We start from the raw sequence: 18,218 nt of genomic DNA on the forward strand, positions 1-18,218 counted from the left end.
TAGCTGGGAGGGCCGCCTGCTGCTGTTGTTCTGCCCCAGGCTGAGAAACCACGCAAACTTTTCCCGCCTCCCCGGCCCCATTCTGTGCACCTGGGGACATCCCAGCTTCCCGTGTGGGAGTCGGGGTTCTGCACTCCTGGCACCAGCCCTGAGCTCTCGACGGGGGCTGGGCTTCCCAGACGGGGAGAGGTCAACAGACTCGTTCAAGGTCACACAGCTGCTGAAGGGCAAGGGAGGATGGGAGGCCAGACCAGCAAACCCCAGGGGACCTGACCAGGTGGCTGCCTCTCCAGTAGGAAAGACAGAGACAGAGCAGAAGAATTTCAACAAACACGATGCTGCTGCTGCTTTTTAAGCATCCGCTGTGATCAGGCCTGGCCAGGCGGCCACAGCCCCAACGCCACCGTTCCCCTGTCTCAGTGAACGTGTACTGAGCATCCACAATATCCAGCCCCAGGCAAATCGCTCCACCAACTGTATTTGCCCCTCTGCACGACTCCAGGAGGTAGGGACTGCCTGTGTGCCCATTTTACAGAGGAGGAAGCTGAGGCACAGAGAAGCTATGTCATTTGTCCCACGTCATAGAGTTTGCGGGCAGCTCGGGTGGCATTCAGAACCAGGGACTGAATCCCAAGCCCATGTTTGGAGGCAACCTGACTTTGGTTGAAATCCAGCCTCCGCTGTTCCATAGCTGGGAGAAGTACCCCCAGGCTGGGGGACGTGCCCAGAGGGGTCCTCCATGCCCGCCACAGTGGCCCCCAGAGGTGGAGGAATAGAAGGTCTGGCGCTGGCCACAGCACACGGGCAGAACTCCAAACACAATACCCCAGCCCTGCCTGGTGGAGGCCCAGCCCGAGGCGGGTGGGTGCTGGGGAACTGCCAAGCCCCCTCCTCCCAATGCAGGACTCTGCCCGGCCCCTCTCACGAGTGTGCATACTCCGGGCCCCTTCGCCCTGTGGGCCGCTGGCAACTTCTAAAGTCTAACTACCAGCTCATCAAGACAGCAGGACAAGGAGTGAGAGCCCAAGGGCCCCCGCCCGGGCCAGGCGGGGTGTGGGGCATCACAGGAGGGTGGGCACTCAGGGGGAGGGACAGCCCAGAGGACTCCACGGCGGCTGGGGGTCTGGGGAGCTGGGTGTGGACATCTGTCAGTACTGGACTTTCTGAGCTGGCTCAAACAAACCCCTCTCTTGGCCTCAGTTTCCCTATCTCAAACACAAGGGTGTGGGGGGAGATGCGTGAGCCTAAAAACTCCTTGGGAGTGGAAAGAGAAATGTAGAGACAGGGGTCTAGAGAGGCCATTGGGCAGAAAGGCATGGAGATGGCGGCTAGACGACCAGAGGGGAACAGAGAGTGGATGATAAAGGACCAGAGGGGCACAGAGTTCGGTGATAAAGGACCAGAGGAGCACAGAGGTGGATGATAAAGGACCAGAGGAGCACAGAGGTGGATGGTAAAGGACCAGAGGGGCACAGAGGTGGATGGTAAAGGACCAGAGGGGCACAGAGGTGGGTGATAAAGGACCAGAGGGGCACAGAGGTGGGTGATAAAGGACCAGAGGGGCACAGAGGTCGGTGATAAAGGACCAGAGGGGCACAGAGGTCGACGATAAAGGACCAGAGGGGCACAGAGGTGGGTGATAAAGGACCAGAGGGGCACAGAGGTGGGTGATAAAGGACCAGAGGGGCACAGAGGTGGGTGGTAAAGGACCAGAGGGGCACAGAGGTCGGTGATAAAAGACCAGAGGGGTACAGAGGTGGGTGATAAAGGACCAGAGGAGCACAGAGGTGGGTGATAAAGGACCAGAGGGGCACAGAGGTGGGTGGTAAAGGACCAGAGGGGCACAGAGGTGGGTGGTAAAGGACCAGAGGGGCACAGAGGTGGGTGGTAAAGGACCAGAGGGGCACAGAGGTGGGTGATAAAGGACCAGAGAGGCACAGAGGTGGGTGATAAAGGACCAGAGGGGCACAGAGGTGGGTGATAAAGGACCAGAGGGGCACAGAGGTCGACGATAAAGGACCAGAGGGGCACAGACGTGGGTGATAAAGGACCAGAGGGGCACAGAGGTGGGTGGTAAAGGACCAGAGGGGCACAGAGGTGGGTGATAAAGGACCAGAGGGGCACAGAGGTGGGTGATAAAGGACCAGAACAGCACAGAGGTGGATGGTAAAGGACCAGAGGGGCACAGAGGTCGACGATAAAGGACCAGAGGGGCACAGAGGTGGGTGATAAAGGACGAGAGGGGCACAGAGGTGGATGGTAAAGGACCAGAGGGGCACAGACGTGGGTGATAAAGGACCAGAGGGGCACAGAAGTGGGTGATAAAGGACCAGAGAGGCACAGAGGTGGGTGATAAAGGACCAGAGGGGCACAGAGGTGGGTGATAAAGGACCAGAGGGGCACAGAGGTCGGTGATAAAGGACCAGAGGGGCACAGAGGTCGACGATAAAGGACCAGAGGGGCACAGACGTGGGTGATAAAGGACCAGAGGGGCACAGAGGTGGATGGTAAAGGACCAGAGGGGCACAGAGGTGGATGGTAAAGGACCAGAGGGGCACAGAGGTGGGTGGTAAAGGACCAGAGGGGCACAGAGGTGGGTGATAAAGGACCAGAGGGGCACAGAGGTGGGTGATAAAGGACCAGAGGGGCACAGAGGTCGACGATAAAGGACCAGAGGGGCACAGAGGTGGGTGATAAAGGACCAGAGGGGCACAGAGTTGGGTGATAAAGGACCAGAGGGGCACAGAGGTGGATGGTAAAGGACCAGAGGGGCACAGAGGTGGGTGATAAAGGATCAGAGGGGCACAGAGGTGGGTGATAAAGGACCAGAGGGGCACAGAGGTGGGTGATAAAGGACCAGAGGGGCACAGAGGTGGGTGGTAAAGGACCAGAGGGGCACAGAGGTGGGTGATAAAGGACCAGAGGGGCACAGAGGTGGGTGGTAAAGGACCAGAGGGGCACAGAGGTCGATGATAAAGGACCAGAGGGGCACAGAGGTGGGTGATAAAGGACCAGAGGGGCACAGAGGTGGATGGTAAAGGACCAGAGGGGCACAGAGGTGGGTGATAAAGGACCAGAGGGGCACAGAGGTGGATGGTAAAGGACCAGAGGGGCACAGAAGTGGGTGATAAAGGACCAGAGAGGCACAGAGGTGGGTGATAAAGGACCAGAGGGGCACAGAGGTGGATGGTAAAGGACCAGAGGGGCACAGAGGTGGATGGTAAAGGACCAGAGGGGCACAGAGGTCGGTGATAAAGGACCAGAGGGGCACAGAGGTCGACGATAAAGGACCAGAGGGGCACAGACGTGGGTGATAAAGGACCAGAGGGGCACAGAGGTCGACGATAAAGGACCAGAGGGGCACAGAGTTGGGTGATAAAGGACCAGAGGGGCACAGAGGTGGGTGATAAAGGACCAGAGGGGCACAGAGGTGGGTGGTAAAGGACCAGAGGGGCACAGAGGTGGGTGGTAAAGGACCAGAGGGGCACAGAGGTGGGTGGTAAAGGACCAGAGGGGCACAGAGGTGGGTGGTAAAGGACCAGAGGGGCACAGAGGTGGGTGGTAAAGGACCAGAGGGGCATAGAGGTGGGTGATAAAGGACCAGAACAGCACAGAGATGAAAACTAGAGGTAAGAGAGGCAGAGAGATGAGGTTGGATGACCAAAGGGGCATAGAGATGGAGGCTAGAGCGTCAGAGGGGCACAGAGGTGGAGGCTAGATGACCAGAGGGGAATAGAGATGGAGGCTAGAGGGTCAGAGGCGCACAGAGGTGGAGTCTAGACGACCAGAGAGGCACAGAGATGCAGGCTAGATGACAGAGGGAGGCTGGAGGGTCAGGAGGGCACAGAGATGGAGCTAGACAAGCAGAGGGGCATAGAGATGAAAGCTAGAGGGTCAGAGGGGCATAGAGGCAGGGGGCCAGAGAGGCCAGAGAGGCAGCCAGTGGGCCAGAAGAGCCTAGAATCTGAGAGGCAGAGGGGCGCAGGGAGGTGGGCAGTGCAGCCGAGAGGCCAGCCAGGGGATGAGAGAGCTAAAGGGCATGGAGATGGAGGGCCAAAGGGCGCGAGACTGGGGTCCAGAGAGCGCAAAGCCTAATGGGTAGGGAGGCAGGATGCCAGAGGGATGGAAACCAGGATCCAAACAAGACAGAGGGACATAGAGATCGGAGGGCTAGCAGGGCCTGAGGGTTGCAGAGAGAGATGTGCGAGGGGCCGGTCTGGCCGCCGTCCGCCCTCCAGCGCCCTCAGCTCACCCAGGCAGCGGGTGCCGTCCAGGCTGCTGGCAAACCCACGGGGACAGGTGCACACGTAGCTCCCGACTGTGTTGGTGCAGTCGCCCCCAGAGCAGAGGCCCGGCACCCTGAGACACTCGTCCACATCTGTGTAGACAGATGCCGCTCAGAGCCGGCCCCCGCCAGCCCCAGCCCACCTCCTCCTTGCAGGGGAGCCTAGGCCACCCAGAGCGCAAAGGAGGGCCCAGTTGGTCCCCCTCCCTGCCGGCCACCTTCACACTTGGCACTGTTTTCACTGAGCAGGTGTCCAGCCGGGCAGCGGCATTCAAAGGAGCCCACAGTGTTGACGCAGCTGCCCCCCTGGCACAGGCCTGGGACAGCCTGGCACTCGTCCACATCTGCAAGGGAATGAGAGGCCCGTCAGAGGGAGGAACCAAGGCCGCCGAGCGCTCCCACTCAGCCCTGACTCTCAGGACCTCCGGCCCCCCTTCGTGACCCCCCATTCACCTTGGCAGGCCCCCGTGTGGATATTGGGAATGAAGCCACGGCGACAGGGGTGTGGCTGTGCAGGGCAGAGCTCACACGGGAGGCCCCAGGCCCGGCCTACAGTGGCACAGCAGAGCGCCTTGGTGCAGACGAGGACTGTCAGGTGATGGTGGCACCCCTCGGGGCCCACTTGGCCAAAACAGGGCCCCGTCCGGTAGTCTGCGGGACAGATGGATGTGGGCAGCTGGCCTCCGGCTGCCCCACCCCACAGCCTTCTGCATCTTCATCCCCGCCGCCCCAGCTCACCTGGACCACTGTAGCAACCACCTTCCCAGCCTCCCTACACCAACACACCAGGCTTTTTCCTGACCACAGCCTTTACTCATGCTGTTTCCCTTCCCTACCTGACAAACTCCTATTCACCCTTCAAAACCCTTTCTCACTAAAGCATTCCCCAACCAACATCCAAGAGAGAGGCCAGGACCTCTGAGCCCACAAAGCCTAGGGCATATCTGGGGACACCTCTCCCCCCCAGGCCCCAACTTTCCTTCAGGCCTGGGTAGGGACCCATGGATGCCTGGCTGGAGAGCCTCTCTCGTCCCTAAGCGCATGCTGGCCCTGCCAGATCTCCCTAAATTTGGGAGAGACCCAGCATCTGCCCAAATGCTCTGGATCCACAACACTACAACCTTGACCCCTGCAGCCAGCAGAAAGTGGTCCCGTCAGTCCCCCCACCGCCATACACGGGCCCAGATGTGACTTCCTGGCTCCATCTTCCAGATGGTTCCAATCAAGGGGCTGGCACTGAACCAAGGGAAGTCCCTCCCAGAAGGAGAGGCCAAAGCCAGGCCCCGGATGGAGGAGGGGCTGCATAGAGACCCCCGGTGGCCCTGATTCCCTAAGCCAAAACGCTGTGCCCAGAATCTCACCTAATTTACCCAGAACCCTGGATCCCCACTCGCTCCCGCCGAGGCACCCAGCCCTGCCTCCCTCTGGGACCCTCACTGTCCACCACCCACCCGGGCTTCTCCTCTTCCCCCTCCCCACTGAGCCTCACTCCCCCTCAGCCACCGCGACTGCTCCCCCACCATCAGCTCGAATTCCGATTCTGTTTTCTTGTCCAACCCAGTTCCCCAAAACCCACCCTCGAACCCAGGTAACCCCCCAGCCCCTCCGGCTTCTGATTCTTCGCTACCCGCCTCCAACCCGGCTCGGCTCCCAGCCACACGCTCCCCACTAAGATCAGGACCAGGGCCCGGCCCATCCTCGCCATCCTGGGCTCCTTGGCCCCGCCGGGCACTCCGGTGGCTCCCACAGCCCGAGATGCCCCAGCCTGGGCACCCCCAGGGCCACCCGCTCCTGCTGGCTTTCTCCTTCTCAGTCCCCTGGGGGCTCCGTTTTTCCTGAGTGCCCTGACATGGCCCTCCTTTCTCCTCCCCTCGAACCTGGACCATCCGCTCGGCTTCAGGCCCCGTGGATGGGGCGGCCCCCAAGCCTGGGCGTCCAGCTGCCTCCTGGACCACCCACAGGCTCCCGGGCCAACACTGAGCTTGCGGTCTTCCCCTTTCCTGCCACCCAGTGGCACCACTATCCCCTTGGATTTCAGAGCAGACCTGGGGTCCGTCCTTGCCTCCGTTCCTCCCCTCCCCCTCCCCCACATCCAACTTTTCAAAAGACATCGTTGCTTCCACTGTCTTCATTTTTAGCAACTGCCTCCTCACCCCAACCACCTCAGCCCGTGGGATCACTCTGACAGAGGGGGTGCAATAAAAGGGGGCTTGTCCATCTTATGAACTCCAACTTATCCCTTCCTCCAGGAAGCCCACCCTGACTCCCTTCCTGGAGCAGACTGTTTCTCTGCCATTCACAGCAATGGGGGGCTGGGGAGGTGGAAGGAGGCCAGCTGGACCCTCCCAGGGCCTGGCCAAGTCTCAGGGCTGCCAGGAAGCCCCATCCTTCCCCCCCGGCTTGGTACCTCTCTCACACTGAGGCCCCATGAAGCCGTACACACAGGCGCAGTGGTTCGGCCCGATGCAGCGGCCCCCGTTGTGGCAGCCGCGGTCACAGACGGCTATGGAGGGAAAGGGGAGGTGGTCTGAGGTGCCCCAGTAGCAGAGGGAGCTGGGCCCCGGGCAAGCCCATCTTCAGCTGGGAATCCCCACGATCTGACCCCAATAATAACACTGTGACGAGTGTGTCCCCTCCAATCCCTGGTCCCAGAAAAGTGACCGTGGGTGGTAGGTGGGTGACAGCAGAGACCTGTCCTTTGGGATCCAGGCCCGGCTGTCTGTGGGGGGTACTCACGCTGCCCACACACGGTGCCCGTGTAGCCCCTCTGGCACAGGCAGGACTCCCCCCGGCAGCTGCCGCCGTTCATGCAGCTCACACTGCACGCTGACCCTGAGGATGGGGAGGACGGACACACAGTAAGGGTGCAACAGGCCCCACGACGCACGGGCAAGGCGGCGGGATGAGGAGGGCCCAGCCCAGCTCTGGTCCTGGAGTGAAACCAGCCCGGGCTCCCAGTGGCATCCAGAAACTTCCACCCTTGCTCACCTCGGCTCCCTGCGCAGCTGGGGGCCAGCGTCCCGTCGGCACAGGCGCACAAGTTGGGCCGCGAGCAGAAGCCCTCGCCGCAGGCGTGCCTACAGACAGCTGGCACAGGCGGAGCGGGCGACCATCAAGGCCTGGCCCCGAAGGCGGCACCATCCCCCCCTCCCGTCGGCGCCCAGGGTGAAGCTTCGAGTCTCTGCTGAGCCATCGAGCCATCACGACAGATGGGGCAGAACAGCCGGAGAGAGGGGCCAGGGGAGAAGCTCAAGATGCTCGGGCGTCGGCCGTGGTGGCCAAGGGGCCCTCCTGGGGAGTGGAGTCAGATTCTAGAGATGGGGGATGGGAGACAGACTGAGAGACAGAGATGAGGAGAGACAGAGAGAGAGAGACCAAGAGAGAAAGAGACAGGCAGAGAGAGAGAGACAGACAGACAGGCAGACAGACACAGAGAGGCTGGAAGGCAAAGAAATGAAGGGCAGGGGGGCCTGGGAGCCAGACGACAGCAAGGGCCATTCCTGAGGTTCATGCAAGCACCCCAGCCAACGTCCTGTGACCCGGGCTGGTCCTGCCCGCAGGTGGGGGAGCTGCCCCGTGCCCCCATCCCGCGCCCCCTCCTCCAGAAGGCAGCACCACTCACGCACGACACACTGGTTCCCGCCAGGCAGCGTCCTCCAGCCGGGACAGCAGTAGGCGTGGAAGCGAGAGCCACACACATTCGGCCTTTGGGAGAGCGTGGCACGGCAGGTGAGCCCCTGCCCAGCTGGGTGTCCCCTGGGCCTCATCCCCGGCCCCCCACCCCCAACCCGGGGCCTCTCAGCATCCCGGGTACCACGCACCCCTGCAAGATGCTTGGGCTGCCGCGCCTGCGCACACGTCCTGGACCTGCAGCCTCCGTCGCCCCGTCCCAGCGGCCCCAGACACCCGCCACGCACGACAGGGCCGTCCAGGCCAGCAGGAGCGGAGCCAGGGGGCCCCAGGCCATGGTGAAAGCACCAGCCCCTCGCCTTGCCAAGCACAGACCCTCCAGAACCACGACGCGTCTCCTGGAGGCTGCAGAGAAGAAGCAAGAGTGAACCCCAGCAGAAGGCCCTGGGCTTGGCCACAGGGCACACAGGAGAATGGGGAGCAGCTGGATGGGGAAACCCAGGCCCCACCGCAGAAGCCTCCGACCAACCCTGCCCCGGGAGCAGGTGAACAGTCAGGGAAGGCTTCTCAGAGGAGGCGTGATGTCTCAGAGAGGGAGTTAACCAAGAGAGGGGTGCTGCAGCAGAGCGCGCAGCAGAGCAGAGGCAAGAAGGTCGGGGACCACAGAGCGGATGGGAGACGGGGACAGAGGCCAGTGTTGCAAGAGTGCAAGTGTGCAATGGAGCTTCTACTTGTAGGTTAAGAACGATGGAGAGCCCTCGAAGGGCTTTAAGTGGGAGCAACAAGGGCACAGGGGCTGTGTGACAGAGTAGGGAGGGCTGTAGGGGCCCCAGCGGCAGCGTGCAGGTGGGGAACCCGGGCTGGCGTCCAGATGAGAGCGGGCAGAGCTGGTGGCTGATTCGCAGGGAGGCGGGAAGCCTCGAGGGGGCGGGCTGAGCAGGGAGGGAGGGGTTGGGAGACAGGGGGACGCAGGGACCTTCTGAGCAGGGGCACCAGGCGGAGGCTGGGACCTCCCAACGGACAGCATGCGCCTCCGCCCACCAGGGAAGGGACGGCTTTGCACCCATTTCACTGACGGGCAGACTGAGGCCCTCACGAGCTTAGTGCGGGGCTGAGCGCGGGCTGAGCCCTGGCAGAGGGGAGGGAGGCTAAGAGGATCCGCCCCGACCCCCCAGGAGGGGGGCGGCTCTCTCCTGGACCTGCAAGGTTGCGAGGGAGGAGGTGCCGGAGAGGACCAGGCAAAGCTTAGGAGGATGGAAGCTGAATACTTAAGGAATAGAAGGCAGACCAAGTGGCCTTCTGGGGCCCCTTTGGGGTCCCACTTTCCAGGCCAGGGAGAAGAATTGGGCCTGGCTGAGGAGCATGCTGTGTGCCCTTGGGCCCGTGGCTGCCCCTCTCTGGGCCTTGGGATGACAGGAGAGCCCGACCAGGTGGCCCCAAGGTCCTCGGAGAAGGGGGAGACCCTTGTCAACTTAAGCGGGGAGGCAGGAGAGAGCCGGCCCGGCTGGAGAGGGGCAGCGGCTTCTTGCTTCCAAGCTGTCCAGGCAGGTCCGCGCTCCCGGGACGCCTTCTCCAGGCGCAGCCTCAGAGCCCACGGGGCCTCCTTCCCGGCCCGGCCCGCCTCGCGGACGGGGGTGGGGGTGGGGGGTCTCCGGTTTGGCCGGCCCCGGCCCCCCGCCCTCCCTCCGCCAACCGCGCCCCGGAGTTTGTCGAATGAATGAGCGGGCATGGCGCGCGCGGCACGGGCGGGGAGCCGGGGGGGCGGCCAGCGGGGGATCCCGGCCTCGGGGGACGAGGAGGGGACCGCGTTCTCACCGGGCAGGGCCGGGGACGCAGGCCCGGGGGCCGCGACCGCGCTGGGCTCCGCCCTCACCTGCGGGTCAGGGCCCGGCCCGACCCCTCCTGCGGGCGCTGGTCCCCGCGCCCCGGGCGGCCCAGAGCGGAGCGCGGAGAGGGGAGGGGGCTGGGCCCGGGGCTGCGGGCCGCGAACAAAGGAACTCGGGCCCCGCACCCGCCGCGGCCCCTCCGCCGGCCCTGCCGCCCGCCCCTGCGCTCCGGCCCGCGCCCCCGCGCCCCGCGTCACCTACCTGCGGGCCAGCGCGCGGGGTGGCAGGCACGGGGGCGGGCGCGCGGGGCTCCCTCCGCGCCGGGGGCCCGGGGCGGGAGCGCGGAGCCGAGAGGCCGACCCCGCCGCGTTCCCGGCCCAGCGCTGCCACTCGGGGGGAGCGGGGAGCGGGGGGCGGGCGGAGCCGGGGAGGGCGCGTTCGCACCTCGGAGCTCCCGGGGCGGCGGCCGGGGGCGCAGAGCTCGGGCTAGGGGAGGGGCCGGGAGCTGGGGGAGGGCGCGGGGCGCCGGTGGAACTGGGGGGGCTGGAGAGACGGGGGAGCGCAGGGCGGGGCGGGGGCCGACGCGCGATGGGGACTCGCGGTGGAGGGAACCGCGTTGTGGGAGAGAATCGAGCTGGAGGTGGCCCTGAGGCGGGGCTCCCATCGCGGGCGGCCTGGAGGAAGGAGGGCCGGGAGGTCCCGGGACTCACCTGGGAGGCCCTCCCACGTCCTCCCAGGATGCCTTCCTCAGGCAGAGAGAATTCCAAGGGTGACTTGGGAACCTCACCTGGCGCCTGGAGCCTGGAGTCTTGACTAAACTAAGATCCTGAAACCCCTAAAAGTGTAGGCAAAACGTTGGGCCGAGATGCATTTCCTGGGGAGAAGTGCCACCGTTTTCATCTGACTCTCAACATGAAGAGTTTAAGAATCCAAAAGGTCTAGACTTTCTGAGCCTCAGTTTCTCCCATGTGTCATAAGGGCCAGACTTCAGAATTTCCACCCTCTATCTGGAGTCTACAACCCAAGCAAAACTTCCCAGCTTTCCCTACCACTTTCCACCCGTGAGCCTTAAGGTGGGGAGGGGTCAGACACTGTTTGCTGGACCGGAAGCTGTTAGTCCACTCAGTAAACTCCTATGCATCTGGCAAAGCCCAGTTCGAAAATGCCCTCCCCAGCCCTAAATTGCTGGTTCACCCTATTGAATTCCCAAAGCTGATTGTGCTGATCATGCCTCCCTCATAGCACTTCCGGTATGTAATCAATAAAGGTCAGATAACAATTTGAACTAATATTTATTGGGTGCCTATGTGCCAGGCTTGGTGCTGAGATTTACATACACATTATCTCATTTAATCACCAAAAAAACTCTATGAGGGAGATACACTTAGAATCTCCCAGTGTGGGTCCCAGGAGACAGACCTGGCCTCCACAGTCCCAGGCCAGAGGGAGGGACCCCAGAAGGGGGGAGGGAAAGAGCATTCTGCCCAGGGATGGGAGCCCTGAAGCCTCAGTAGAAAGAAACAAATCAGAGAAGTGGAGGGAGGAACCTGCGGTGGAAATAGCACAGGAGGCAAAGGTCTGGAGATGAGAAAGTATGGAACATTCGGGAAGTGAGTGAGGCTAGAGCCTTTGGGGAGGGGCGAGAGGGAGGGAGGGAGGCTGGAGAGGTGAGCAGAGGCCAGGAGCCCTCAGGAGGCTCCCCCCACCTCTAATGGGAGCCATCAAGGGCTCCCAGGAAAGGGAGTCACCCCAGCGGCTGCACCCTGGGGCCTGGAACTGCGTCTGGGGGCAGCGAGGACGTGAGACAGAGACGTGATTCAGGGACAAGATGTGGGTCATCCTGGCCAAGGGAGCGCAGTTCCCAGATGTGGGGAGGGCGTGCGGGGGAAGGGACCCCAGGGTCAAGGTGGAACAGCAATGACGGAGCGGTGGGATCCCAGAGTGGGAGGCACAGGGCCAGCTTCCAGGGATGCCTCTGTCACCCTTCGGAGGCTCCTCCGCCGAATTCCTCCTCTTGAAGTCCACCCTGACCTGCTCTTCAGCCGACAAGCGTGGCTCACACAAGACAGGCGCCGCCGGGGGGGCCCAGAAGCAGCCCAGCACATGTGCAGAGGGAGGGGAGGGGCAGGCCCCTGCGGGGGACACGGCATGACCGATGCCTCTATGGCTAAGCCCAGAGGAAGGCTGGTGATCGGAGGTGGCTCACTTCTGGAATTCTCCCTGCCTGTTCTCTGGAAGCGAGCAGAGAAGGAACCCACGGGGTGTGGCAAGGCGGAGGAGGCGCCCCTGCCCACGAAAGTTCCCGATGACGATGACGGCAGGGAGTGGGCGCTTCTTGTCACTGCGCCCCCCGCTACTGTCACGCCATCTTGCCCAGGTCTGCTACGCTGCTGCCCATGACCGACGTGGCCACACGGAGAAGGTTACCTCAGTCACTCCATGCCATTGCCCTGTCCTGAAGGGACATTTTAGTGTCACCTCCCCCCAGCCTCCGGGGACCACCCCAAGACTGTCATAAGGGCGGAGCCCGTCACACAGTCTGCCTGTCAATATTGCACCATCACCAAGTTCCCATTACAGGGCCGCTGTCACTGTCCCCCATTGCTTTCATTCTCTCATCGTCACCAGTCAACAGGACATCTTGCTGTTTCTTGGTGACTCCGCTGCCTGTGACGTTTGTATGGTCTCCTGTCACCTTGACACCTTCCCCTTGTTGCTGTAAGGTTGTTCATTATGAACAGAGGTGCCCTCACCCAGAGCATCAGGATTCTTAAACCGCAAGTGACAGGAATCGGTCTTGGCAGAAAGGGTGCTTGGTCACACACAGATTCCCCGGGCAGCAGGAGCCTCAAGCTTGGGGGTTCTGCAGCCAGCAGAGTTATCCCCAAATGGCCTGCAGATCTGGTCCCACAAAGACACCTTCTGTTCCCTCTCCACGCCCGGGGCTCAGGTGATGCTTGATGATCTGGACGCTGGAAACCAGTGCCACCGTCGGCAAAGCGGCATCCAAGGGGCCACACTTCTCTGAGGCCAGCGTCCGCCAAGGCTGGGGTCAGAGGCGCCTGGCTGGGGGGGGGTGTCCCTGCCTTGCTGCAAGGGGGGCTGGGCAAACGGGGGTCCGGTGTCTCGAGGTTCTGTTGTGGGATCTGCCTCCGAAAGGGAGCATTTCCCAGCCCCAGAGAGGGGTCATCTGAGTCACCTGGTGGCTGAGAAATGGCAGAGGTTCTGTTTGCTGTGTTGTTCCCAACTTGTCATCTGTCACTGTTCCCATCACAGCATCCCCCTCCTGTCAGCCGTCACAGTCACAGACTGCCTTCATGTTGTCCTTAATCACTACAGCGCTGTGTCCTCACTGTCCCCTGTCATTTTCCCTCACTGTCTCTTCATTGTCCTTTATTCCCACATCACAGACTCCCTACCAACATGACATCAATTCCTAGGGCTTTCCTTTTTATTATAATGTCACCTGTTGCTGTCAGACTCTCTCCTCGTTATCACCTGTTGCTGTCAAATTGTGTCCTCATTGTCACCTGTTGCTGTCACGCTGTCTCTCCATCACCACCAGTTCCTATTAATTGTCACCTGTCCCTGTCACGTGGCCACACCATTCCCGTTGCCCTGCACCACCCCCCCCCAGCACTGTGTCCTGCCGTTCTGTCCTCGTGGAATGTCTGAGTCACTCCACATGTCCCCCCCTGACTTTCTGTGCAGTCCCGGAACCCCGTCTTGCAGACAGGACGCTACTGTGTGTGTCCAGGACCAGGAGACGGGCCTGGGGAAAGGATGGAGACAGGGCGGGCGGGGCATGCCGGGAGCATGGGGCCAGGACTGGGGGCAAAGAGACACGGCGGGGACACAGAGCGGGGGGGCCTGCAGTCTGTGCCGTGGGGGGTGCGCTGGGCCTGCCTTGGCCGGGTGGCCTGGGGACAGAGCTCTCTTTGTGTGAGCACAGGAAGCAGCTGGGCGAGGAGAGGACTGAGCACATGCACTGGGAGTTTGGCCGGATGCCTGGGAATGAGGCTGGGAGGGTGGCGGGTCCCAGAGGTCCCGGGAAGTCCCTGAGAAGGTCAGGGGTGGGGGGGGCAGAGAAAGCAGCTGGACCCCCAGGGTTTCCCTGTCTGGTTTTCTAGGGGTGACAGCCCCCCCAATTCATGGAGTACTCACTATGTGCCAGGCTGGACCCTCACAACAGACCGCCAAGGCAAGCTCTGCTGTGTCTCTTATATAGATGGGGAAACTGAGGCACAGAGACCCCGAGTCACTCACCCTGGCCCCACAGCCAGTAAAGAGCACAGGCAGATCTGAACCCAGGTCACAAAGCCTGAAACCTTCTCTGTGCCCCTGGGCTCCCCCTCCGCCCCCCAAACCTCAGATTCCGGGCAGGGGGAGGGATCAGAGCCCTGTGCCCCTCTGATACATACACACGTATTCTTTTTTCTTTAACAGTAGACACAAACATCGGCCCCTGTGTGCATCATTCTGCCCTTGCTTTTTTTCCTCTTTATAAAAATTTATTTTGCTTGTAAGTGCCTCTCAATGATCACTTTTTTTTTTTGACCATTTTGTTTAATTAACGTAAAACTCACGTTGCGAAATTAACCACTTTAAAAGGCACAATTCAGTGGCGTTAAGCTCATTCTGTGTTCAGGTACGCATCACCTCTATCCAGTTCCAAGATATTTTTGTCACCCCGAAATGAAACCTGTCCCCATGACCCCACCCCACCCCCACCCTTGGCAACCAAGAATCCACCTTCTTCTCTCTATGGATTTGCCTGTTCCGGGTATTTCGTATAAATGCAATTCTATGCTATGTGGCCTTTGAATCTGGCTTCTTTCCCTTCGCATGATTTCAAGGTTCACGTACATCGTAGCACGTCTGGCTACGTCGTTCCTTTTCGTGGCTGAATAATCTTCCACTGTGTGGATGGAGCACAGTTTGTGAATGGTGCTGCTATGAATGTTCTTGCCCTCTTTCGCTTTTTAAGACGTCTTGGCGCGATTTCTGGGTCCGTTCGGAGAGGACTTGCTCGTTCTTTTTGATGTCTGTGCAGGACTCTGTTGGCGAGCGGAACTGGGGAAACCGGCAGTGTTTTTGCCTGGTCACCTCCTGGTAGGCTTTCGGACAGCGCTTCAGGAAACAGCCGAGTACAGGTGCCATGTCACACTAGACACCGCGCAGGCTTTTAGAAATCTTTTGTTATGAAAAGTGGCAAACATATGCCAAAGAAGAGAGAAGATCTGCAGTGTGGCAGCTTCAGTAATTCTCAACGTACAGTCCTTCTCGTCACCTCCCACCCAACCTGCCTGGCTGCCGATGGGACAATGGACAGAGTGGAGAAGGCTGGGAGGTGACCACTCCTGACAGGCCCAGAGAGTGGACGGCCACGATGCACAAGAGACAGTTGTCCCAGGTGACTCTTATGAAGCCAGAGTGACAGGAAGAGGGGAAGAGCACATCCATGGGGACACGGCAAGGAGCTCAGGGAGGGGGTGAAGAACCCTCTGGGGACTGCAGATGTGGCTTTGCCATTGTGTGGCCGAGAGGTCACAGGGGAAGGAAGGCCACTGCTGATGAGAAAAATGCCGGCCAGGAGGAGAGGTGGGAGAGATGCTGGCCCACGAAGACTCCTGGAGGTGTCCTCCGAATGTGGAGGACTTCCCGACGCTTCCAGAACAGAGGAGCCAGAGCCCTGGAGCAATGATGGGCAAATATTTGCTGAGCTAAAGACGGACTCGTGTCTCCAAAGGAGAGGGCTCTTGATTCCCAGACTCCCCGGTTCCACCCCGCGGCCCAGAAGAGACACACACCCGCCCCCTCTGGAGGGTCAAGAATTGGAAGATCGAGAGGAAATTCCAGGAGAGTGTTCTCATCTGCAGCCACCAGAAGCCAGAAGACAACAGAGACCCACTCTGCCCTTTTGAGGGGGCAAAAGCTGTGACACCAATGAGGTGCCGCCTCACGTCCACTGAGATGGCTATTTATAAAAAAAAAAAAAAACGGAAAATAGTGTGGGTGAGGGTGAGGAGAAATTGGCCCCCTCGTGCATTGCTGGCAGGAATGTAAAATGGTGCAGCGGTTCTGGAAAACAATATGATAGGTCCTCGAAAATTTAAAGATAGCGTCACCATAGGATCCGGTCTTGGCACTGCTGGGCACATACGCCAGAGAACTGAAAGCAGGGATTCGAACAGATATCTGCACACTTGTGTTCATAGCAGCATCATTCACAAGGGCCGAAAGGCGGAAACAACCCAAGTGTCCATCAATGGATGATGGATCAACACAGTGTGGTCCAGCCACACAGTGGAATATTATGCAGCCTTAAAGAGGAAGGAAATTCTGACACTTGCTATGACATGGATGAACCTTGAGGACATGATGCTCGGTGAAATAAGCCAGACACAGAAGCACAGATCCTGTGTGACTCCACTTCTGTGAGGTCCCTGGAGGAGTCGCATCCATAGAGACAGGAAGTAGGATGGTGGGGCCAGGGGCTGGGGGAGCAGGATGGGGAGTCAGTGTTTCATGGGGACAGAATTTCAGTTTGGGAAGGTGAGAAAGTTCTGGAGACAGAGGGTGGGGCTTGCACGACAATATGAATGTACTTAATGCCATGCCACAGAACTATGCCCTTAAAAATGGTTATCCTGGGACCAGCCCGATGGCGCAGCAGTTAAGTGCACACATTCCACTTCATCGGCCCCGGGGTTCGCTGGTTCCGATCCTGGGTGTGGACATGGCACTGCTTGGCAAGCCGTGCTGTGGCAGGCATCCCACGTATAAAGTAGAGGAAGATGGACATGGATGCTAGCTCAGGGCCAGTCTTCCTCAGCAAAAAAAAAAAAAAAAAAAGGTTATCCTTCCACAGTGTGTATATGTACCAAATCCCCACATTGTACACTTTAAATAGGTGCAATTATATTTGTCAATTATTCCTCAGTGAAGTTGGAAGAAAATTTTTAACAACTTAAAAAATGGTTAAGATGGTCAATTTTGTGTTATGTGTATTTTACCACCATTTTTAAACAATTATGGAGGCCGCAGTCTCACCTCTGGGCTCATCTAAGCCTGGTCCGTGGGCAGCATCCCCGCCATGTGCAGCCCCTGGATCCAGAGGGTGGGGCTGGGGGCGTCTCGGGCCTCACCGTTGCTCCCCAGGGCGACCCCAGAAACGGGACATCGTGCCAGGTTTGCTGAGCGCTCAGCGTTTTTCTTGGTTTTTGTTCTCTCTGGATGGAGAGAAACGTCTGGATGTTTACGCAGCAATTGGACCAATCGTTGCTGGCTGCCGTGTCCCTTCACGAGTCATGCGTCCCTGTGCGCCTGACAGTTCTGTCTTGCTTCCAAATTTATAATTCTCCCTCTGCGGCTGGGGAGGGCAGGCTTGGCCACTGGCATCCGGGACACAGTTGGAGTGACAGGGCTGGTCGCGCCTGGAACTCGGGGCCCTGAACGCCGAGGCAACGGTCATGCAGGATCTGTCAGAGGTCACGCGGGATCTGTGGGATGCCGTCTGCCCACGGACCTCCTGGAATCTGCCCCTCAGGCTGGAGGGTGCGTGGGTTTCTTGTGACCGCTGTAACGAATTACCACAAACTTAGTGTCTTAAAGAACACAAGTTTATTATTATCATCTAGTTCTGGAAGATGGAAGTCTGAAATGGCTTTCACGGGGCTAGCACCAAGGTTTCGTCAGGGCTGCGAGCCTTCTGGAGGCTCCAGGAGCAATCCCTTGTCTCACCTTTTACAGCTTCTGGAAGCCGCCTGCATGCCTTGGATCCCAGGCCCTTCCTCCATCTTTAAAACCAGCAACGTAGGGGCCGGCCCCGTGGCGGAGTGGTTAAGTTCGCTCGCTCCGCTCCGCCGGCCCAGGGTTTCACCGGTTGGGATCCTGGGCACGGACATGGCACTGCTCATCAGGCCATGCTGAGGCGGCGTCCCACATGCCACAACTAGAAGGAGCCACAACTGAAAATACACAACTATGTGCCAGGGGACTTTGGGGAGAAAAAGGAAAAATAAAATCTTTGAAAAAAATAAAAATTAAAAAAATAAATGCAGCGTAGCATCATCTGATCTGTCTCAGGCCCTCCTGCCTCCCTCTGATAAGGACCCTTGCGATGACGTTGGGTCCCCCGGGGAATCCAGGAAGATTAGCCCTGAGCTAACTACTGCCAATCCTCCTCTTTTTTTTTTTTTTTTTTTTTTGCTGAAGAAGACTGGCCCTGAGCTCACATCCATGCCTATCTTCCTCTACTTTATATGTGGGACGCCTACCACAGCATGGCCAGCCAAGTGGTGCCATGTCCGCACCCGGGATCCAAACTGGCGAACCCCGGGCTGCCGAGAAGCGGAACGTGCGAACTTAACCGCTGCGCCACCGGGCCGGCCCTCCAAATTTTTAACTTAATCCCACCTACAAATATGTTTCCACACTGGGTGACAGAGTCACAGGTCCCAGAATGGGGATGTGGA

General features: G+C 59.8%; 1 protein-coding gene across 4 annotated transcripts in view; it reads right to left on the reverse strand.

Moving 5' to 3' along the window:
- FBN3 (fibrillin 3) overlaps window positions 1-10,184 on the reverse strand; it is a 64,477-nt gene extending 54,293 nt beyond the window's left edge. For 3 of the 4 annotated variants that reach the window (XM_070491886.1, XM_070491885.1, XM_070491884.1), the window contains exons 1-9: window positions 10,003-10,184; window positions 8,107-8,320; window positions 7,908-7,990; window positions 7,274-7,372; window positions 7,022-7,117; window positions 6,693-6,788; window positions 4,739-4,936; window positions 4,504-4,629; window positions 4,253-4,378 (exon numbers count right to left, since the gene is read on the reverse strand). In XM_070491886.1, the coding sequence (XP_070347987.1) occupies window positions 4,253-4,378; window positions 4,504-4,629; window positions 4,739-4,936; window positions 6,693-6,788; window positions 7,022-7,117; window positions 7,274-7,372; window positions 7,908-7,990; window positions 8,107-8,252 (970 nt within the window). In that variant the 5' untranslated portion in view covers window positions 8,253-8,320; window positions 10,003-10,184. The remainder of the gene's footprint in view (window positions 1-4,252; window positions 4,379-4,503; window positions 4,630-4,738; window positions 4,937-6,692; window positions 6,789-7,021; window positions 7,118-7,273; window positions 7,373-7,907; window positions 7,991-8,106; window positions 8,321-10,002) is intronic. The other variant, XM_070491887.1, reaches the window with a different exon arrangement.
- Between the last annotated feature and the right edge of the window lie 8,034 nt (window positions 10,185-18,218).

This window comes from Equus asinus, chromosome 20 (genome assembly GCF_041296235.1).
Source record: "Equus asinus isolate D_3611 breed Donkey chromosome 20, EquAss-T2T_v2, whole genome shotgun sequence".
Taxonomy (NCBI): Eukaryota; Metazoa; Chordata; class Mammalia; order Perissodactyla; family Equidae; genus Equus; species Equus asinus.